General features: G+C 50.5%; 2 protein-coding genes, 1 long non-coding RNA gene and 1 other non-coding gene across 6 annotated transcripts in view; 2 read left to right on the forward strand and 2 right to left on the reverse strand.

Moving 5' to 3' along the window:
* agbl4 (AGBL carboxypeptidase 4) overlaps window positions 1-22,432 on the forward strand; it is a 460,603-nt gene that overhangs the window by 369,076 nt on the left and 69,095 nt on the right. The gene's annotated exons all lie outside the window — the stretch shown is intronic.
* The window catches only part of bend5 (BEN domain containing 5), a 308,697-nt gene that overhangs the window by 51,383 nt on the left and 234,882 nt on the right, over window positions 1-22,432 (forward strand). The window contains exon 6 of one of the 2 annotated variants that reach the window (XM_028812471.2): window positions 1,581-5,963. In XM_028812471.2, coding sequence (XP_028668304.1) covers window positions 1,581-1,777 — 197 coding nt within the window. In that variant the 3' untranslated portion in view covers window positions 1,778-5,963. Of the gene's footprint in view, window positions 1-1,580; window positions 5,964-22,432 lie in introns of those variants that run through there. The other variant, XM_051933158.1, reaches the window with a different exon arrangement.
* Window positions 11,715-11,786, reverse strand: trnae-cuc (transfer RNA glutamic acid (anticodon CUC)). Its single transcript has one exon. It is a non-coding gene; the product is annotated as a tRNA-Glu (tRNA).
* Window positions 11,955-12,730, reverse strand: LOC127529469 (uncharacterized). Of its 2 annotated transcripts, none has more exons than XR_007936138.1 (3): window positions 12,636-12,730; window positions 12,295-12,381; window positions 11,955-12,041 (listed from the first exon to the last, which is right to left on the reverse strand). It is a non-coding gene; the product is annotated as an uncharacterized LOC127529469 (long non-coding RNA). The 2 variants fall into 2 exon arrangements; XR_007936139.1 differs by lacking the exon at window positions 11,955-12,041 and adding an exon at window positions 12,125-12,211.

Raw genomic sequence — 22,432 nt, forward strand, 5'->3', positions numbered from 1 at the left:
ATTGTCACCATCACTAGAACTGACACATGCAGTACCATGACATGAAGCGTTCCTTCTCTCTGGCTGTCTCATGTCAAGTTCATTCTCTTGAATAACCAATAACTAAAATCACGCTGCATATGTAATGGCAGGAAGTTCTGTCTCTGTCACCTTAAAAATCTCAGAGCACATTTTTCATAACTATGAACAACATAAATGGGCGGTTAAATTATGGAGGGGAGGAAGACGAGAAGGGCTGTAGCAAAGCAGAGACATGGGTGGGGCTATTTGCTTGAGTGGCACTCAGGTGGGTGGGGCTATATGTGTGAGAGGCACTCGGGTGGGTGGGGCTATATGTGTGAGAGGCACTCGGGTGGGTGGGGCTATATGTAAGAGGCACTCGGTGGGTGGGGCTATATGTAAGAGGCACTCGGTGGGTGGGGCTATATGTGTGAGAGGCACTCGGGTGGGTGGGGCTATATGGTTGAGTGGCAGTCAGTTGGGTGGGGCTAGGTTTTTGAGTTGGCTGGGCAGAGTTAGATTGACAGGGTGGCCCATGATTGTCACATGTTACGAGTCCAGTGACAATGCCATGCCATGATTAGCAGGTAGAAGTACCTGACTTCAAAACACCTGTCCTTGATTTACCTTAAAAGTCTCTGAACACATTTTCCATTAATTGGTGGTTCAGAAACAGGTGCTCATCAGGGGCTCATCCATGTCCTCTCCCCCTCTGAAGGAATCTGCAAGAAATGGCTGTGACAGATCAAACGTGCTGTCTGGAGCTCACAGAAGGGGGGCTTTGCTTTCTGCGCGTTTATACTTTTGACCGCTTACTGGCTCCTTGTATTTGTGACACAGATGCCTTTTAAAGATTCATACACAAAGCACTAGTATGCCTTCTATTGTCCTGAAACATTTATCAAATATTAGGCCTAAAGTTACAGCTTGAGGTGTGCGGGAATGGCGTGTGACGGCCGCTAAGGTTAAGAACGGGCGAGTTTGTGCTCCTGTAATTCATCTGTCCCGTCCCGTCACTTTATGGTTCTTTTAAAGATGACTCGTAGGTGAAGTCAGCGTTTGCTGTTTTGATCTGAACTACATGTGTATTCATATATCGAGTATCTTAGTAACCTGCTACATTTGTTGAAGGAGTTTTCTTATTTTTTATTTGCTTCTGCTTTATGGCATCTTCTTAATGCTCCCTGGGGTGTCGGATACAAATTGTCTTTCAGCAGATCCCTCATACAGCTTGTCATAGGCCTGTCAAAAGTGTTAAAATTCTTTGTCTTTCCTGTCAGATAAGTAATTACATTAAAAAATAAAAGGAAAGACGTCTCCATCTCCACGGGTTAAATGACAAACAAACACGTCAGGCCTGACAATCCGAGGGTCCAGAGACAGGCTTGTGCGCCTTTCACGAATTTGCATTGAATTCGCGGCAGCCTGTGTAATTGACTTTTGATGGGCCGCCGTGCGGCGGCCCGCTGTCGATTATCGGCTCTCCCCGCGTTGCGCGAGGCAGGGGTGCCCAGACTTTGTGTGGCTTTGACTGCGCCTCTCTGTTAAACCCTAACCCTCTCTTGTGTTCTTCTTTTCAGAATGTCTGTTTGACAGAATATCACAAGAAACCGCAGACAGTGCCGAGATCACGCAGAGACTGTCCAAAGTAAACAAATACATCTGCGAAAAGATCATGGATATCAACAAATCCATCAAGAACGAGGAGCGGCGGGAATCGAAACTGCTCATCAGGCAGTCGGTCAAGATGGACAACTTCAACTACGATGGCATGTAGTGTTAAAAGTTGTCACCATAGCTCATTCTGTTTCTATGGCGAGCCTCAAAAACGGAAAAGGGGAAATGGAATTTGGTCCCCCCTCCTCCCCCCCCTCCTCTTCCTCCCCCGTTCTGGCCCTTTACTAGGATTTTCACAAATTATTAAAGATTAGGGGAGGAGGAGGAGGAGGAAGAAACCCCCAAGAGTTGCAGGCAGCTGGTGCGTCCCAGACGTAGCAGAGGCACAAAGGTACGGGGAGGAGATCCGGGCGCCCGCTGAGACGGAGTAACGCTAACAGTCCATGTACAGTACAGGCGGGAGTGGCTGGCGCGGCTGGCACTGACGTAGCGAACGGCCTCTTAGACGTCTCTCTGTTCAGGAAGCTCACTGCTTCTGCCAGCTTGAACCTAAATTGGTGCAGGTAATGGTTTTTTCGGTGTAAATGATGTACATAAAAAAGCTTTTGAGTGCCAAAATGACTCCGGTCACATGCAATACTTTAATGCTTTGATTGGTTTGTTTTTTTTCTCCCCCTTCCCTCCAATTTGTGGTCTCCCTGCAGCATCTTAAGTGACAAACAACAAGGCAGTTGAACGTCCCAAGCACACCTGCTCATGCACTTTGACTTCTTGACCGCTCAGTTCACGGTAGCGATGACCCCTGCTGTGATAAGTAAGCCAAACGCCCGCCCGCCCGCCTGCCACCTTACCAGCATTTGAAGTGACTCGTCACACTCGGTCGCGCTCTGCGCATTTCATGCCAAGTCCTGTACGGAAATCGCAGCTCACTCGCTTTTTAGGAATTCTGTCGATAATGTTACACGTCATGATTTTAATCTGTGGAATTTTTTTATTTGTTTTTCCAACAAACCAAAAAGGCGCACAGTGGGGCTGATGTTTTAAATTGACGCGACTCCTTACCGTCGGCCCCCCGGTCGAGAGAGAGAACATGCCGTCCGCTCTCCTCATCACAGGCTTGCTGTAGGGAGCAAACTGAGAAACGGCGACAACTTCTAGCAGGACTTGCCATCACAGCGTTTTCTTTATTTTTGTGTTTTTATTTCGTATATCAAACCGAGGCTTGTTTGGCTGACTACAGCTGGTAACGAATGCTGCATTAGGAGTTCTCAACTGTGACCACGTTTATTTTTATTTCTCTTTTTGGAACTGTGACTATCCTGCTGGTTTGCCTCCAGCCCCTCTCTGCTCTCCTTCAGCTCCATTAGTCTTGAGGTTTTCAGGGTTTTTCACTTCCTGTATATAATTTATATTTGTCTGTCTGTTTGTTTTTTAATAGTTAGTCCAGTGTTCCTCTGTCACCTTCAATCGGTACCATTAGAAATTCTTCTTCGCTAGGCTGCTTATTAGAGTTTTTTTACTCTGTCACTGGCTTATAAATTACAAAAGACCACCGAAATGTCGATGTGTTCCGACACGCACGGCGTCCGCTTTATTGGTATCCAGCCCGCCTGCGCGTAGTCGTCGTTTGTGTTCCATTCTTTCCTCGCCCCTGTCCTAGTTAGTTAGTACGTTTACACGTAGAAGACGACGACTTTTATAAAGTGTGCGATTTTTTTCCTGCGCTTGTCCAAATTCAGTTCGCCACACCTGAGGTTGAAACGCTGGCACGGCTACGAATGGAAATCTTTCTCAGGGTTTGTCTCATTGACCCGAACGCCCTGGGGTTGCACACAGAGACGTTCCTCTTTTATTTATTTTACATTCTGTTGTTTTTTTTGTAACGAGTAAATAGTTTTAGGAATAAAAGCAAATGTTTTATATGTTATAAGCTCTTAATTCAGGGACTTTACAAGCGTGCTTTCACTTCTCTTAATATAAGGGAGCAAAAGAGACATTTATGACAAACGAGGCAAAGGGAAAGCGGCGGGCAGCCCAAAAACAAAATGGCTGAACTGTAGCAGAAAACCCGAGAGTAGAGACGCTGACCGTTGACTCGCTTTTTAGGCAAAGCCGTTTGTGTTGATTTTAATTTTCGAGATTATAAGAGCATCTGAGCGATTTCCCGTTGCTTACAAACTGTGAATGTGACACCCAGCGATTCAGTCAGGCGACTGTGGGCTTCGAACCTTTTGCCGTATTTGTTTCTCAGACCCGCTGTAATAAATAAGTAAACCTGCGGTCATCTTGAGAGCAGAGCTAAGATTGCAAACCCGATGGCACGCTAGGTCTCTCTGGTTTTTGGTCTCTCCGTTTTGTTGAATATTTTAGCTCTCACGGTGAACACTTTTGCACTTTACAAAGCACAGCGGAATACGACACAAGGAGTGCAAGCTGATCGGACGGGGGTCTCGAACATTCGCTGTTGCTGTCGCTCTCGTCTCGGTCCAAGTGATTTTTTTTTTTAATCATTCTTCAGGTTTATTCGTATCTTTGGCTTGCCTACTAAGACGACACTCGGATTATTGGGGTCCACAGAGGAAGCCCCCTCAAAATACGATGGCCGTGAGTTTGGAATGTCGTCACTTCTGCCAGGATGGTAGTCTGTCACCATTCAGGCAGACTCAGGATGGAATGCCAATGTTCCGGTTTCGTTTGGTGGTCTTTAGCGACCGGAGCAGAAGGGGCAGAGCTTCTGTAAGACACCACTGGTCCCCCCGATTTTCTTCATCCAGTCTGCAGATAAAGATGGCCCAGTTGTTATCGCCGACATTTCTCCGCTCTTCCTACCTGCTTTAAGCCCCCCCAGGTGCTCTATGGGTGCGAGAGCCAGCGTGACGAATGCCCCGTTCTCATTCTCTAAGACATGGGGGGGTCAAACTAAGAACCTGGAAGGCCAAAGTGGCTGCAGGTGGTCTTTCCAGCCACGCCCGTATGTAATGAGCCATTATTGCTGCTAATAGGACCCTCGTCTTTTAAGTTAAATTGAAGGGACCTTCAACAATGAGGTGTGAAATGAGCCAACAGCTGACCACCTAACTCTGTGCCCGTCGTACGCCATCTGTCTGAGTAAAACATTTAAGAAGTGTGTGGTGCGGCAGATGGAGAGTAGAGTTGAACTGGCCAGTGGTCCTCCGAGACCCTTGAGTTAGCTGCACTTCACGATTGTGAGACCTGCATTGTAAGATTCACAGCCCGTGTTCCTCAGCAGTTCTAACAATTTGAGATGTTGTGAATCTTAACGTGCGTGTGTTCAAATGATGGAGGAAAGTTCCTGCAGCCCCCCGCCGCTCTCGGTTTGATGCCCCCGCTCCACGTGTTCTCCTTGATTGATGACATTCCTGAATCGTCGCTTTACTATTGTGGCGTATCTTGTACACATTTGAGGCTGGCCGCTTCCGTTTAGGAGACGCGCTGCCTGCCAACGTTCTTTTGGTCTCGTCTGCCCTGCGTTGACATCGTTGTAAAGTCGCCGTGTTGCATTTGGTCCAGTAGGACGACTAGACGTTTGGCCGTTTTGTTTCCTTGAAACGTGCTTAGGAGCCGCCATAAAGCTGCGCGCTTTGTTCGAGTGTCGAATACAGTGTGGGCACGCGTGTGAAGGCAGGCACATGCTAAAGTCAAAGGGGGCTTTACACTTCCCTTGTGGCCGTCACTAATTGGGTTCGCGTGTCAGCCCGTGTCTTCGGGGTGTGTTGGTGCAAACGTCGCCCGCTGTGCGTTCCGCTCTCCCCGCCGCCATCCTGCTTGGTTAGTTTGGTGTCATACATTCCAGAGACCGTGGCAGAGCGGACCTTCTCTTTTTCTTGGAAGTAATGTGCCCATTCATGTCTTTCAGGTGTCATCGTGGAAATTCCAAAAAAATCCGTATCCCGTCATTTCTAGTTTTGTATAATTTTTTCTTTTTTCTTTCCCCGACTTGATCCACTGATGACAAATGAAAAGGAATTAGAAATCAAAGCAAACCCAATCGAGTCGGCCCTGCACCAGCCAGCCCCTTTTCTCTTCTGGTCCAGAGACGGAGCGGCGGACCCTTGTGTGTAGCACGGCGGCAGCACGCGTCTCTCGGCCTTAAGTCTTCAGGATGGAACCGCTGACCTGAGCCAGTTTCAACTTGTGTCAGTTACGTCAAGTGGCGACCAATTGGATTATTCATGTGGAAACTGTTCCGGCAAATGTGCGTTGCACTCTGCGGGGTGCGACTAATTTTGCCTCTTTGCATCATTTTTTGGTGTGTTCGCTGCAGCCTACAATCCTGGTACTCTTTAATGTACAGATCAACAGAATAAATTCTGACTTTTATTCTACTGCGCCCTCGGGCCGGCCGGCGTCCTTGTCTCTTTCTTTACTTTGTGCTGCTCTTGTTTGTTTCTCCGCTGCGCCTGCTCTCGTGGTTTTGGCATCACAGCCTCACGATTACAAAAGGGAAGAAAGGCCGAGCTGAGATAGCAGAGACGGGCGGCGTCACACACACACACGTCTCTGGGCAGGTAAGAAGCCCCTGTTGAGGTTCATGTCCTTAACACGCTAAGTGCCAGTGGAAGGCGACGTGTGGACGGGCGCCAGACACCCGCGAGTCACAGGTAGCACACGTCAGTCAGGCCCAGCCAGGCGGCATTCGAAGTTAAAGTGAAGTTTATTAGTCGTATTGTGGGTGGGTGACATCTTATGAATTGAAAGTAATTTGCATGTTCAGCCAGCTAGTGTCCGACTACTCCAAGGGTGAAGAGGAAGTGGGCTGTGGATTGAAGATTTCACCTCCTTGACCACCCTGGTTATCGCACACACCTACTTATAAACCGCAATACGGTTTGGATTTTTTTAAGAAAGTCAGTACCAGACAAGTCACATTGGGCGCGAGAGCAGGTGTGCTGTGCCCGCTGTCATTTGAACCCCGAAGTGGCCGCTCTTTATTCGACGGTCCTCGAGTGTTTTTAATCAGAGCGGCGAGGTTTGTGAGAAGGTGGGCTTCAGTGTGGTGTAAACAGCGGCGAGCACGAAGCGAACGTGAGCTTTTGAACTGGCGGCCAGACTCGTCTCCCCGCTCATTCATAAACTCGACGTCTTCCACTCTCGTGTGCTGAAATTTTAATCTCCTGCTTTCATGAAGAATGCAAATCAAGTTTTTGTTAAAATGGGCCTAAGTGGGGGCTTGACACTGAACCCCCCCCACCATACAATGTTAAGACAGCCGTTAAGCAATCTCAAGTCGCCTACGTGTCCAATGCCCAGCGATACCCGTCATGACTGCACGAAAGAGAAGCGCCCTTGAGGTTTTTTTTTGGATAGGCAGGGTTTCTGACCAATGAGTGAGAAGGGGAGGCGGGTCTTCAGTTCAAAAGTTCCAATGTGCTTCACTTTCAGTTCTGTCTCCATCCCAGTGAAGCCCACCATACCAGAGTCGTTGTCATCTGCACTCTGAATGAACACGTGACATTTGTTTGGATGCTTTTCACTTTCGTGCTGTCGTTCAGCGCTGTGCCCCCCGCCATTCAATCCTGTTGTTTTCCCCTTGAAATTTGGAGCTCATTGCAGACCACCAGAGGTAAGTAAGTAACATTTACGGGGGGTTTGATCGCTGGCTTACCTTTGTGTCGCTTTAAGTGTCGTGTGTGTGTTTCCTTTTAGCTGAGGGGCTTTGAGGGCCTCTGCCATCTGTGACTTTTACAAGCTAGAAAGTGAGGAGAAATGCAGAGGGCGGTCAGCTATGGCACCTTTCAGATTGGGTTTGATGCCCACCTTTGCCAGTTTTACCTCATCTCGGCGTGTGTGAGGGTTTAATGGTCTGTGTGTGGCCGAGAGATGGGCAGCCAGCACTTTCTGATCTAATATAAGAAAAAGACAAGAAAAAAAGCTCAGTAAACCCCTGTCAGCCATGTCGGTGCCATTCTGAATAGCAAGGTGCCCACCGTGGTGTGTAGTGGGTGACAACAAAACTTATTGCATCGCATTATTAGGTGAGCAGTCGTAATCGCGAAGGTCTGGTTCATGGCCGCCATGCTTTCTCCTGGCTTTTATTGGGTGGGTGGAAAGGCGGACGACGGATAAATTGGAATAAACGTGAGGGTGGTGGGCACTGGAGGACCTGGTACAGGGGGGAGGGGTCAGAAAATGGGCTTCAAGCACTCACAGAGGGCAAAGTTGGGATCTCAGCAGCCTTGGCATTAATTGGAATAAAAAAGTGAGAGTGGTGCTGTTTGTCATTTCGCTGTCACTGTCACTGTGTGCGCATGTTGTGATGGCTCCTCCCCCTCTTGTATTATTAAGGTGTACAGGTGTTGGCATTAGCGCCCTCTGCTGGCCTTTATAGGACTGTTGGTGTCTTTGTGTCCTGCCATCTCCTTCCTCAGCCATTCTGGAATGCCACTCCAGTACTCAGCAGCCCCCCTCACTCCCCTCTGACTGGACATTCAGGCTGCTATCTCGTGCCACTAAGCTAGGGTCAGTGGTGCCCCCATCTGCCATACTTACCCTGCCCGAGGTTCTGTGCCCAGGTCAGGAGTTGCGTCTCTCACAGATACAGTGGGACCTCCAGAACTGCAGTGGCGCCCCCTCTCTACCCGGGGTGGAATCGCTTACCTTGACGGTGTCCCCTAAGCCGCTGACCCACTTTTGGGGGTCGCAGGGTGCTATTGTTTATAATTAATGGGGGGGTCAGTGGGTCAAAGAGCAGAAAGGTTGAGAAATGCTGCTTTAAGGGGCTCACACGTGACGATATATTGAGGTTATTAATGTAATAGATTGATCTGTGTTCCTATTGTATTTCAAACAACAGTCATCCTTTTTCCAAACGTGCTGATCTGATTGCAGGGATGGCAGCAGAGGCAACTGTGGGCACACTGGGGATTGCCACCTGCATACCAGCTGTGAGGCTGCCACCTGTGCCAGCTACACACTCTGACATGTCCCGTTAAAATGGACCAAGCAGACTGAAGCTTTCATGTTAGATGTGTCACGATGTCCTCAGTGTGTGTGTGTGTGGGTGACACGCCTGATCGTACCCGAGTGCAGTTTTTAACTCAGCATTATTCCACTGTGTGGTGGTGCAGTGCCTTCACACAAGGTGGGATATTTTAATGGTTTGTTTTTACCTCATTGTTATTTTCATGTAATCCAGTTCATGTTGCCAGGAATTCTATTTGAATGAAACTGAACTGAAGAAGACGCAAGACTAAGGTAAGGCAGTGACCGCGGCCACGTGTGACATGACAATTAGCATGTGATTGTAACGATGTCACTCTGTACACTTCACATTAGTGGTCTAATGTATGTGCGACCCTGCTTTTAATGTAGTGCCTTTCACGTGTATGTATCTATCATATAGTGCCTTTGGTGTCTGACTGCCTGTCTGAGGTGGTCTTGTGTGCTAATCGTAGCGCCAGTGACTGGCATCTTGATGAGCACAAAAGTCACAATTTCACCGCTCAGTCAGCTGTCACTGAAACATGTAGCGCGCCCCTCTCTTGCCACTCATGAAGTAGCCACGCCTACCTGTCTGCCACAGTTAATCATCTCTTTGCTCATTAAGCTGTCACTCAAGTGTAAATTCCACCCAGCACACTGCTGCTGTCACTCAAGCTTAGAGCCCCACCCCACTGCCTCCCACTTAAACGTCTTAAAACTGTTCCTTTAGCTGTCACTCAGACGTGTAGCCCCACCCGTGATATTATAGCCACGCCTACCTGCCTGCCACTGTTCTCCATCCATCCATTCTCTTCCGCTTATCCGAGGTCGGGTCGCGGGGGCAGCAGCTTGAGCAGAGATGCCCAGACTTCCCTCTCCCCGGCCACTTCTTCTAGCTCTTCCAGGAGAATCCCAAGGCGTTCCCAGGCCAGTCGAGAGACATAGTCCCTCCAGCGTGGTCCTGGGTCTTCCCCGGGGCCTCCTCCCGGTTAGACGTGCCCAGAACACCTCACCAGGGAGGCGTCCAGGAGGCATCCTGATCAGATGCCCGAGCCACCTCATCTGACTGCTCTCGATGCGGAGGAGCAGCGGCTCTACTCTGAGCTTCTCACCCTATCTTTAAGGGAGAGCCCAGACACCCTGCGGAGGAAACTCATTTCAGCCGCTTGTATTCGCGATCTCGTTCTTTCGGTCACTACCCATAGCTCATGACCATAGGTGAGGGTAGGAGCGTAGATCGACTGGTAAATTGAGAGCTTTGCCTTGCGGCTCAGCTCCTTTTTCACCACGACAGACCAACGCAGAGCCTGCATCACTGTGGAAGGCCGCACCGATCCGCCTGTCGATCTCACGCTCCATTCTTCCCTCACTCGTGAACAAGACCCCGAGATACTTGAACTCCTCCACTTGGGGCAGGATCTCACTACCAACCCTGAGAGGGCACTCCACCCTTTTCCGGCTGAGGACCATGGTCTCGGATTTGGAGGTGCTGATTCTCATCCCAGCCGCTTCACACTCGGCTGCGAATCGATCCAGAGAGAGCTGAAGATCACGGCCTGATGAAGCAAACAGGACATCATCATCTGCAAAAAGCAGTGACCCAATCCTGACTCCACCAAACCGGACCCCCTCAACACCCTGGCTGCGCCTAGAAATTCTGTCCATAAAAGTTATGAACAGAATCGGTGACAAAGGGCAGCCCTGGCGGAGTCCAACTCTCACTGGAAACGGGTTCGACTTACTGCCGGCAATGCGGACCAAGCTCTGGCACCGATCGTACAGGCACCAACCACCTTACGGCCACAGCTCCGGTCAGCCGCCTCAACAATAGAGGCACGGAACATGGCCCATTCGGACTCAGTGTCCCCCACCTCCCTCGGGATGTGGTTGAAGTTCTGCCGGAGGTGGGAGTTGAAGCTACTTCTGACAGGGGGCTCTGCCAGACGTTCCCAGCAGACCCTCACAACACGTTTGGGCCTACCAGGCCTGACCGGCATCCTCCCCCACCATCGAAGCCCACTCACCACCGGGTGGTGATCAGTTGACCGCTCCGCCCCTCTCTTCACCCGAGTGTCCAAGACATGTGGCCACAGGTCCGACAACACGACCACAAAGTCGGATCATCGAACTGAGGCCTAGGGTGTCCTGGTGCCAAGTGCACATATGAACACCCCTATGCTTGAACATGGTGTTCGTTATGGACAATCAGCGACGGGCACAGAAGTCCAATAACAAAACACCGCTCGGGTTCAGATCGGGGGGGCCATTCCTCCCAATCACGCCCTTCCAGGTCTCACTGTCATTGCCCACGTGAGCATTGAAGTCTCCCAGCAGAACGAGGGAGTCCGCAGAAGGTATGCCCTCTAGCACCCCCTCCAGGGACTCCAAAAAGGGTGGGTACTCCGAACTGCTGTTCAGCGCATACGCACAAACAACAGTTAGGACCCGTCACCCCACCCGAAGGCGGAGGGAGGCTACCCTCTCGTCCACCGGGGTAAACCCCAATGTACAGGCTCCAATAAGTATACCCACACCCGCTCGGCGCCTCTCACCGGGGGCAACTCCAGAGTGGTACAGAGTCCAGCCCCTCTCAAGGAGATTGGTTCCAGAGTCCAAGCTGTGTGTCGAGGTGAGTCCGACTATATCTAGCCGGAACCTCTCAACTTCGCGCACTAGCTCAGGCTCCTTCCCCTTCAGAGAGGTGACATTCCACGTCCCAAGAGCCAGCTTCTGTAGCCGAGGATCGGACCGCCAAGGTCCCCGCCTTCGGCCACCACCCAACTCACACTGCACCCGACCTCCTTGGCCCCTCCCGTAGGTGGTGAGCCCATGGGAAGGGGGACCCACGTTGCCTTTTTGGGCTGTGCCCGGCCGAGCCCCATGGGTGCAGGCCCGGCCACCAGGCGCTTGCCATCGAGCCCCACCTCCAGGCCTGGCTCCAGAGGGGGGCCCTGGTGACCCATGTCCGGGCGAAAGAAAACACCGTCCAAATTTTGTTTTCATCATAGAAGGTCATTCCTCACCTAGGACCAGTTTGCCTTGGGTGGTCCTGCCAGGGCCATAAAGCCCCAGACAACAGAGCTCCTAGGATCATTGGGACATGCAAACCGCTCGACCACAATAAGGTGGCGGTTCAAGGAGGGGAAACCCCACTTTTCCCTGACTGGGAATCGAACCCGGGCCGTGGCGGTGAGAGCGCCAAATCCTAACCGCTAGACCACCAGGGTCGCTGCTCGTCATCTCTTTGCTCATTCAGCTGTCACTCCAGCATATGGCCCCGCCCAGCCAGCGCACTGCCACTTCAGTGTCTTCAACTGCATAGTCGGCTGTCACTCAAACACGTAGCCCCGCCCTGTCCTCTGCCGTTGTCCCCATCCCCTTGCTGTCACTTAAACCTCTTTGCTCAGTCAGCTGTCACTCAAACACGTAGCCCCGCCCTGTCCTCTGCCGTTGTCCCCACCCCCTTCCTGTCACTTAAACCTCTTTGCTCAGTCAGCTGTCACTCAAACACGTAGCCCCGCCCTGTCCTCTGCCGTTGTCCCCACCCCCTTGCTGTCACTTAAACCTCTTTGCTCAGTCAGCTGTCACTCAAGTACGTAGCCCCGCCCTGTCCTCTGCCGTTGTCCCCACCCCCTTCCTGTCACTTAAACCTCTTTGCTTAGTCGGCTGTCACTCAAACACGTAGCCCCGCCCTGTCCTCTGCCGTTGTCCCCACCCCCTTCCTGTCACTTAAACCTCTTTGCTCAGTCAGCTGTCACTCAAGCACGTAGCCCCGCCCTGTCCTCTGCCGTTGTCCCCACCCCCTTCCTGTCACTTAAACCTCTTTGCTCAGTCAGCTGTCACTCAAACACGTAGCCCCGCCCTGTCCTCTGCCGTTGTCCCCCCCCCCTTGCTGTCACTTAAACCTCTTTGCTCAGTCAGCTGTCACTCAAGTACGTAGCCCCGCCCTGTCCTCTGCCGTTGTCCCCACCCCCTTCCTGTCACTTAAACCTCTTTGCTTAGTCGGCTGTCACTCAAACACGTAGCCCCCGCCCTGTCCTCTGCCGTTGTCCCCACCCCCTTCCTGTCACTTAAACCTCTTTGCTCAGTCAGCTGTCACTCAAGCACGTAGCCCCGCCCTGTCCTCTGCCGTTGTCCCCACCCCCTTCCTGTCACTTAAACCTCTTTGCTCAGTCAGCTGTCACTCAAGTGAGTTTCCCCGAAACGGGTTATTTGATGTTCGTTTAGAAATAAACCCCAAAACGTGGACACCCTGACAGAGGCAGGTGCCCAGCAGCAGGTCTGTGACAAACCAGACGACAGTGTGACACACGAGGCCTCTGCCACTTGTAGTAGTAACTGAATTCAGTTGGACTCGTGGACGGCTGATGTCTGACGGCTCCTGCTTTTGATGTTTTTGTCTTGTCATCGTTGTCGTCGTCACCTTTCTGATTTGTCGTTTCTTTTGCATTTCGTTTTGACTCGTGACTTTGCCGCTGGTGTTGGTGCCCATAAGTCGCTGTTGTGTGACTCGCCATTAATGAAATCGACTAAACGAGTTGGGACGTTTGTGTGCTCCTGAACATTTTTTTGGACGGGCCTCTGGGGCTTTGCATTTTGTTTGGTTTGACTGCGCCATGTGCCACATGCCAGCCTGCCCCTGAACCCAAGTGCTCATAACTGATGTGATTTTTAATGTGGCGAGCGAGTATTTAAATTGTCCTTATTTATTGTTGTGTGTTGAAGGTAATTACCGTTCATTACATTTGGTGGGGGGGCTTTGGGGGGTCTTCTTGCGCTGCCAGTTTCCCATTCACTCCCGCAAGGGACAAACCTGGAAGTGGCGCGCCCGTGCGATAATGGATCCCCTGTTTCTTAATGAATTGAGCCCTCGGTGCTTTAAAATAATTAGTTTTCTGCTTAAATGTGTCCATCAAGCCGGAAAGAACGGCACACTCGGAAAAAGTAGCTGAGAGATAAGCGGGCTGTGCCAGGTATTGTCAAGTGGGCACCGCTCTCATGCCACTCTACGAGGTGTCTTCACCGGGCAGCGCCCATGCTGTGTGATGCCAAACCGTTTGTCCATTTCTGGGCGTTTGTTACGTGTTCCGCGAGTGGCGCATGTAAGGCGCTATAAAACTGCAGGTGGATGTGCCATCCCAGTGCTCACCGAGGTCCTTTAATCCGCTGCGAGGTCACAATGGGTTGCAGGGCAGGAGCCAATGTGCAAGGCGCTATATCAGCTAAATTTTTTAATTGTAATGCCCACTAAGGTCACAGCTTGTGCCAGCAACATTGGGTTCCAAGCAGAGGTCCCTGAGCCAAGTTGCTAACCAGTCAGACCATCTCGCACAGACAGCAGCCCCCCAGAGGACCCCTTACTGGGCAGATTGACTTTTTTTTTTTTTTTTTTTTTTGAGTTTGTTTCATGGCAGCAGTCAACACACTGCCACTCGTGCCCAACCTACCCATTTAAAGTTGCCCCTTTGCCTGACGCCAAGGCACTTTCCAGCATTTCTGGGGTCCTCGCCCCTCTTTTGTGTGCGAGTCTTGAAGTTGACACTGAAAGTTGAGCCCAACTTGAACCCGAGTCACCTCGGGGTTTGACTGGCATGGGGCTGCCCACAGGTCTGCTAAAGGAAGGCTTTTCAAATTAGAAGTCCCCTTTATTCTGTGAGGTTCATGCCACCCTGAGCTGGTGGTCCTTGTCCCCCATTGCTGTCCCCTTGTGTCTGGACAGACAGGTCCTCGCTTATCCTGCACCTTCGTCACGGCAGCTTGAATTTGTAAAGCAGGTTTATTTGTGGCTTGAAGGTAATTGGAGATCTCAAGGACTTGGGCACAGGGTGGCATCTTGTCACATAAGTGGGTGGCACAGCGTATCCTCACTATAAGGGGTCCAAGAGCAACAGCTGTGACTCCCTGGCTGGGGTCATAATTCTGTTTATTAATACAAAGGGCAAATGAGAAAAAGAAAAGAAAACCCTGAGCAAAGCGTGCCTGGCATATATAGTGTCTTTCACTGGCAGTGCCAGCACAGAGCAACCAAGAATCTAAAGTGACGTGGATTAAGGCAAGGAGCTCAGAGTCCCTCGTCATTTCATATAGCGCCTTTCAAGGTCAAGTCCGTCCACAAAACACACTGGCTTCAAATGAATTAATTTCCTTATGTCATATAGCGCCTTACAGGACCAAAGCACATCAGCTGTAACGGAAGTGATGTCCCTGCCATAGGGCACTCTTCACAAAGCACGCATGTGCCATATAGCGCCATTCAGGGTAAAAACTCTTCACAAAGCACACGGGATTTTAACTAATTAAACTTTTTATAGTGCCTTTCAGACAGTAAGCACTAATTTCATTCAAGCAGAACCAAGATTTCAGGTGTGCCCCCTTTTATATTATTATTATTATTATAGTGCCTTTCACCACTTGTACCATCACAATCCATGACAGCTTTTAGAGGAGTTCAGCCAAAAGCAGACGCCAGTTGTCATTTTATATAGTGCCTTTCAGAATGTCCCCTAGTGGTGTCACCCAGATAAGCTTGCTTAGGTTCTCTGGATAGGAGAGCATCTTCACAGAACGCTGCCTCCTACTGGCACACACGTGACGCAGAGACACGAGGGGCATGCGTAGTCATCATATTTACACGTGGGCAGAGAGCAGTGATTCTTATTTGCATGTTCAGCCATCGGGCACCACCTGTAGACCACTGGGTCATTTAGAAAGGTGAGAAAAAACACATCATAGGCATAGTAGTGCCCCTAATGCCATAGAAAATAGCAAATAAAGCTGGGCATTTGCTGTGAAACTCCGCCTCCTGCTGGCACTGTCAAGAAAACTGAAGATGTGCCACCTAGAATAGCTCTCCATTGATGCCATCTACAAAAAGGGAATGCTGTTCATCACAACTGCACCTGCCATGGGTGCCAATGTGGAAAGTTACTCTGTAGTGCCCCCCGGTGGTGACAAAAACCCACTGCCTTTAAAGCAGCGCCCCTAGTGGCAGCACAAGAGAGCTCCAGCCTGGCAGCACCATTCAGCAAGACACCTGAGGAGTGGGGAAGCCGGCACTGGAGCCACCGAGAGTGCAGAAGGGGTGCCCACCGTCGCACATGCCAGTCAGCTCTTTGTTCTGCGGGCGTTCCGAAAACGGAATTACTCAATTTCTGGAAGCAGCAGCGATTAAATATTCATTGACTTTGATTAGAGTGAAATTAAGACTAAAGCCGGGGCTCCAATTGAGCGGAATAATGACACTGTAAATAATGCATGGTGTCTAAATTGAAAACACCGGAGTGCCAGCGCCCGCCTTTGTTTATCATTTCGCCATTTGTTCCTGGCAGCGGTCGCGTCTCTGTGTACATATTTAGCTGTGAGTGCTGGCAAATCACAGGAGTGAAGAAAAAAATAAAACGAGAGTGACATATTGTGAAGGGCGAGCCGCACTTGTAAAGGACGTCCTCTTAGGCCGTCAGGTGGCACTGCCTGGCACCGGTACTCTAATACTCTGCCTTCAGCTTTTAATGCCTGTGTTTCTTGGGTAGCCAGCTCCCACAAGTACACCCTAAAGAATCCCTGGCAAGCCTTTACCTGCGAAAGTGGCAGGAGTTTGGTGCCAACTTGGGCATCAGTGTGCCTGGGCATATAGGGAAGGGTAAAGAGTGTAAAACATGAAACTGCACGTTTTAAAAGAAGCAGGCAGTAAAGGTGGTGCCAGGAGAGGAAACATCAAGTCAGTGTTCGATGTGCCCGGGCTTGAAAACCAGGAGGGCAGAAGAAGGTGCCTGGCAGGGGCACACAGAAAAAAGTCTAATTTGGCTTCATCTTTGTCAATGTATCTTAGAAGTGAGCCACAAACTCTGATGTCATCTGGGGTGACGTCCGGCCCTCACGGGATGCCACTGGGCTGCGTTGTTGATGAAAACGAATCACAAAGTGGCAAAAATGGTTGGCACAGCAACATGAATAATGTTGGTGCCATTCAAACCCTCAACATGTGAAGCACCGATGAGGTGTGGTGCCACCTGACTGCTCATCAGCAGAGTGCGCATTTGGAGCATCGTCCTATGTGCCCTCAGGCTGGTGCGGGGCGGGCGATGCATCTGTCATGGTTGTCACTCCTTAGGGTTTTCTTTAAATTTGTACAATGATGTCATTCCCAGGAGTGTCACGATCATTTCATTTTGGTGTTCCGCCAATGTGGCTGCAGAGTGCCAACCTGATAACCGCCATCTTATTGAAGGCTGAGGGGTTGTTGTCGCTGCCCGTAGAGCACAAGAGGGAGACGGCAAATTGAAACACAAAGTCGTGACTCACAGAAGTGTTTCTCCACACCAAATGCCCATTTTGTGTTGAAATCCAAAGTCTTAGATGCCAGGATCAGAGTGTCGCTGTTTTAAACCCCTAAGAGTGACCGGAGTGTCACACGCTAGCCATGGGGGTGACATGGATAACAAAATGGCCGTCCACAGTAACTACAAAATAAACAAAAACGCTAAGAAGGAAAACGACAAGCGGAGAAAAGGGAAGTAAAGTCCGAACCCCCAAATATTCAGGCTCAGGCGTTCCCAACGTGTCCCCGTTTGCACTTCTCTAGTGTCCCGTTGGTGGCTGCCACTCGACTCCCACGCCGGAGAAGATCCGCTAAGATCTCCCAGACGGGTCCCTCGGTCGCTGTGTCCAACTTCGGGTAATTTTTGCCTAAATTTCCCATCAGCCGTTGGCTTTGCAGATTCTGCAAGTTGAAGCCAAGTTGGGTGGTCCGAAACAGAAGGGATGGTGGGAAATGGAGGCTTGTGCAGCATTGTGGGAGCAAAATAATCCGGTGGGAAAAAAAAATAACAGGTCCCTCGGTCACCGTGTCCAACTTCAGGCAAATTTTGCCAAAATGCTGCAGTTGGCTTTGTGTTCAAATAAAAAAAATATGAAAATAAAAATAATAAATAAGTACATGTGATGCAGAAGGAATGATGGGAAATGGAGGCTTCTATTGCATTATGGGAGCCACAGAATGATTTTACATTTGCTGTGATGGAGTGGGATGAAAAAAATGAAAATTCCAGCCAAGTGACCTGCTATAATGGGACACGACGGAATAAACGGGGGCCCGGAATGGCGATGAATGTTTTAGGAGATCGTGAAATGAAGGGGCGACGCTTCTGAAATTGACATGAGCCGAAAAAACAAAAATGATGAAGAAGAGTCGTCTGGCGGCCAGCATGCCTGACACTGCAGGGTCTCCCCATCGGCCTGTCGGTTTGCGTTTCAGCGGACGCTCGTCGTCGCCTGCAGACTCTGAGATTTTGGCCGTCGTTTTTATTTTGTTGCCACGCTGCGGGTCACGTGACGGATTTTCGGCTCAATTTTTGTTTCATTCCCTTTTAAGTTGTGGGACGTTCTGACTTTGATTCAGTTTGTGTTTTGTGCTTTGGTTTTCTTTAACCCCAAGTGACGTTTACTTACTTTCAATTTTTATTTTATGTGACGCCATTTTCTTTCTTTTTTTATTTTTGGTGGGTGGGATGCCACAATCTTGTGCTCTTGTCACCTGCAGTGACGCTCCCTTGTCATAAGGTGTGCCCTGGAGGGTATGTAAGATGGCGCTGCACGAGAGGGCAACACTTTAGATGAAATACAAACGCACTCTGTGGTGGTCCACGGCTGGCTGGGGGGTCAGTCACATGTCTGACTTTTATTTATTTTTTTCATATTTAACTTTTCCGTTTTGACAGATAAACAGATACAATATATATATAGAGAGAGAAAGAGAGAGAGAGAGATGTATAGGAAAGATACTGTATCAGAAATTGATCATTGAATATGAAAGGCGCTACATAAGAGGTAGATGGACGTGAAAGGCACAATATGAGAGTTGGCTATGAGTGTGCTAAAAGATGGATGAAAATGAAAGGCGCCTTATGATACAGGGACTGATAGAGTGAAAGGCACTATATAACAGATAGATAAATATGAAAAGCACTACACAGATGGATTATCTCTGTTACAGATAATTTTTGTATAAAAGGTGCGATGTACATTTAGGCCAAAGGTGATGCATATGATTGGTAGATGTGAAAGGCGCTATATAGATAGATGGATAGGCAAGCCTATGACATTTTAATAGTATTAGGAGTGCTATTTGTACTTATGTAAAGGCTGAGGAATATGAAGGCGCTATATGATGACTGATAGATGTGAAAGGCGCTATAAAGACAGAGGGACAGTAAAGCAGTTCATATTGGAGATAAACAGCAGGAAAGGAGCCTCATGCACATCCACAGAAAGTGAACGGGACAGCCGCTATAAATAAGAGGTGAGCGGAGAGCCCGTGTCTGTGCCACTCTACTGTATAGTGCCTTTCATATCCGTCCCAGCACCCGCCATATTCTTTATCTCTAATATGAGCAGCTTTCCGTCCGCCTATATAGTGCCTTTCACATCGATCGGTCCGTTATATAGTGCCTTTCACGCACTTGTGTCTTCCTTGACCAGTAAGCGCGCTGAACGCCTTCGAACAGCCTCTTTAATCGTCGCCTCTTCGTTTTATTAATTTATTTTATTTTATTTATTGTCCTCCATTTGTGACGCGCCGCCTGGGGGTTTCGTTTCCCGTCCCATCAGAGATCAAAGGGCGCGCTTCCGGTTCTCCGCGGCGGCTCTCATTGGTCGCCTGTTCTTTAAATGGCCCTGCGGCCGCCCGACTGCCACCCGCAGAATGAAAGAAGAGAGCGGCCCGCGCCGGTGGGTCGGTGGGGTCTTCGCGCTCCGCTTGTGCCGCGGGGTCTGCACACTGCAGGAGGGCTGAGGGCATCGCGACGACTGTCAATGAAGATCGCAGCGGGGAGAGACGACTCGAGTCTCCGGGCGGCAATTCTGCGCCCCCTACCTGCAGCTGGCGGCCATGTCGGGTTTTGTTCGGAGAGATTTGTGGGCGGAATTGAATGAAACGAAGGGGGCGCCGTGGCCGATGTGGGCTGCTTGGTGAATATCGGAGGGACTCGGCAGTCGACAGCTGTGGAAAGGCGCTATAAAATATGAAGGGTCGGCTTGATGTTGTGCTTTAATCAACACGTCACCAGGCTCTGCCGTCATTACTGCTAGAGAGACGTGAACGACGCCATATAACCGATGTAGTCCGTGAACCGCACAATACGGTAACGCCAGGTCACATTCTGTAGTACATGGAGGGTCCTCACTGACACGTGTCACCTGTGCCCTTTCCGCGGCACTCCTGTGCCCCTGTTGTTTTTGCTCAGAGTTTTCTGGGCAGCCGTCTTTTCCGTTGGTCTGCTAACATCTGGTAAAGCCATTCGTGTGCTTCTGTTTCAACATTTAGGTGACCCCAGTTTCAGTGCCATGTTGTGCCCACCCCAGTCGAGGCCTCTCAGTAAATGAAATTGATTCCTTAAAGACCCCCAGGGTGCCCTCGCCTACAGTCTTCACTTTGTGCAGCAGAAATGAGTGGAGGTGGCGCCCCCTTTGGGCAGCGGGCACCATCACAGGTGGCTTCTCAAACATGTGGCTCAGTTCTCTTGTCTATATAGCGCCTTTCTTGGTGACCACAATTCCAAGCTCCCAGGCTGAGCGACTCACACATTGGCATCGTCCGGTCCAGTCCGGTCCAGTCCAGTCCAGTCCAGTCCGGCGCCTGAGCAGCTTTATTCACCTTTGAGACTCCGTGGACGTAGCCTGCCAGCCGCTCTTCCAGAATCTTCTCCCAGCAGTTTGACGGCGGTGGGCCGTACAGCCGAGAGGAGCGCCCACTGCCTGCTCGAGATGCCAGCTGAAGCTGATCGATGGCATCTCTGCAAAAACACCTCAGCGTTTTGTTGACATAAGTGCTACTTGGAAATTACTTTAAGATAATGTTAGCCGGGGAAGGAAAAAAAAATCCCTGACTGGCCACTTGTGTTCTGATAAATATTCTTCAAGGGATCCATAAAGTGCTGGGCTGGTAAATTACGCTGGCGCTATGCAAAGCGGGAGATGGAAAAATGTTATCAATCAGCGGGGACGCCAGAGCCGATCGATCTTCTCCTTCCTCCTCTTGTAACGTTTTGTGTCAAAGGACAACGGCAACCTGCTACCCCCAGCAGAAAACGCCAGGGCCGTGCTGCCACGCGGCTTCCAGCAGGGGGCGCCAGGGACTGGGCACAGAGGGGCCGTGACCGGCGACCTGAGGTGGCCCCCCGATGCCTCACTATAAGGACACAGCGGTGCCCATAACATCCTGGTGTGGTGCCTACTCAGCCCGGGGCCACGGGGCACAACAAAGCCTTTCTGTGGCAGTGCCACCTACACAAGTCCTGAATAGAGAGACTGCTAACAGCAATCGGAGCTTACCTGATATGTGGCTCTCCCATCTATTGTTGGCCTTATACCACCATCACCAGCCTGTGCCCACACACCTTTAAACTTCAGCTTGGCACAATCCCTCACTAGCCAAACTTTGATGGCCTCTCAGTGGCACAAACCTGCATGGAGCCCATCAGAAGATGGCATCTCGGTCAAAGCTGCACACTTGACATGGCACGCAGAGGGCCTGGCATGCCTGGCAGCCTTCGGGGCACTTGGGGAGAGTCCAGAAGCATCTCCTCAGCAGGAAGAAAGGCAGCTGTCCTGTGACGCAGGCTCCTAAATGGAGTCGCCCCTGGGCACCTTGCTCTAGCCTTTCTCATTGGCACCACAAGACTGGCACAGACAATTGGATGTGACACATTCTTTGTAGCCTAGGGACAGTCAGCGTGAGGAGTGAAGGGGCGTGCTGTGAAGCAGCACCAAGGAGACTAACAGCTTTTTAAAGTGCCATCGAGGACTGGCATCACATGTCACTTGGGTACATTTTTAGGACATTTGCTCAGCTGCTGCTGTCACTTCCTTTAAGGCCGTGGTGGTGGAGTCAAGTGGCCGTGACCTCAGTCCTGGCCGTCACCCCGAGCCACCTGTTTGGGCAGACCCTCTAGGTGGTGCCACCTGTTGGTCTGTGCTTGGTGGCTCATTTATAAAGTGCCTTTCATATTGTTCAAGTGCCAAAAGACAGAGGAGGGTCACCTCTCAGTCACTGGTGCCCTTTAATCATTTAAAGTAGGTCAGCCTTCAGCTGGGCAGAGCCAACGGGGCACTGGGTCATTGTGGTCACCGCTTTTTGGTGAAGGGAGAAGAAGGCGGCCACCCTCTGGTATAAGGCCTGTCTGGGTACCAGGGGACTGCCAGTGACAAGAGGTCAGCTGTTGGCTTCACTGTCACCTGTCCCTGGTGTCCTTCTGAAGACCCCCCATCCTCCTGTGACTCGTCACCATTGACTTCACTTTGAGAAGCTCTTTGGGGCAGAATTCTCTAAGACAAGGCGCTATATGAATGCTGACTTTGACTTCAGTCCCCCTCCCTGGCTGTCCCTGAGTGAGTCACGGGGCCTGGGGTGGCCTTCTCTAGGAAAAGGTGCTATAAATGTGATTTGAGTTGATCTGCGGTTTAAGGGCGACTCGCACGGCCGAGAGTCCGTCTTGACCATCGGGTACATGCAGCGACATCTTCAGGAGGAGCTCGAAGACGACGGACCCCCAAGGGCACAGCGCCCCCCTCTGGTGCCAATCCTCAGCTCTGTTGTGGTCAGCACTCACAGAAATGGAAGTCCTGAACTTGAATAGGCAGCTGCAGAAATTCTGGGATGGATGTGCCGGAGCAGCGTGTGGTACAGAGAGGCGCTATATATCAGGTGAAAATGGTGACAGTTCCTGCCCCGCTGTTTGACACGTCACATGTCACTTCTATGGACATTTGGCTTGAAACTGTCCTTCTACCCCAAAGATGGTGTCCACTGTTGAAGGGCGCTATATGGAATGAGAATGGTGCCAGTTTGGTCTCCGTTGGGTCACCTGCCAGGTTTCAT

The sequence above is a fragment of the Erpetoichthys calabaricus genome, chromosome 10, assembly GCF_900747795.2.
Source record: "Erpetoichthys calabaricus chromosome 10, fErpCal1.3, whole genome shotgun sequence".
Lineage (NCBI taxonomy): Eukaryota > Metazoa > Chordata > Cladistia > Polypteriformes > Polypteridae > Erpetoichthys > Erpetoichthys calabaricus.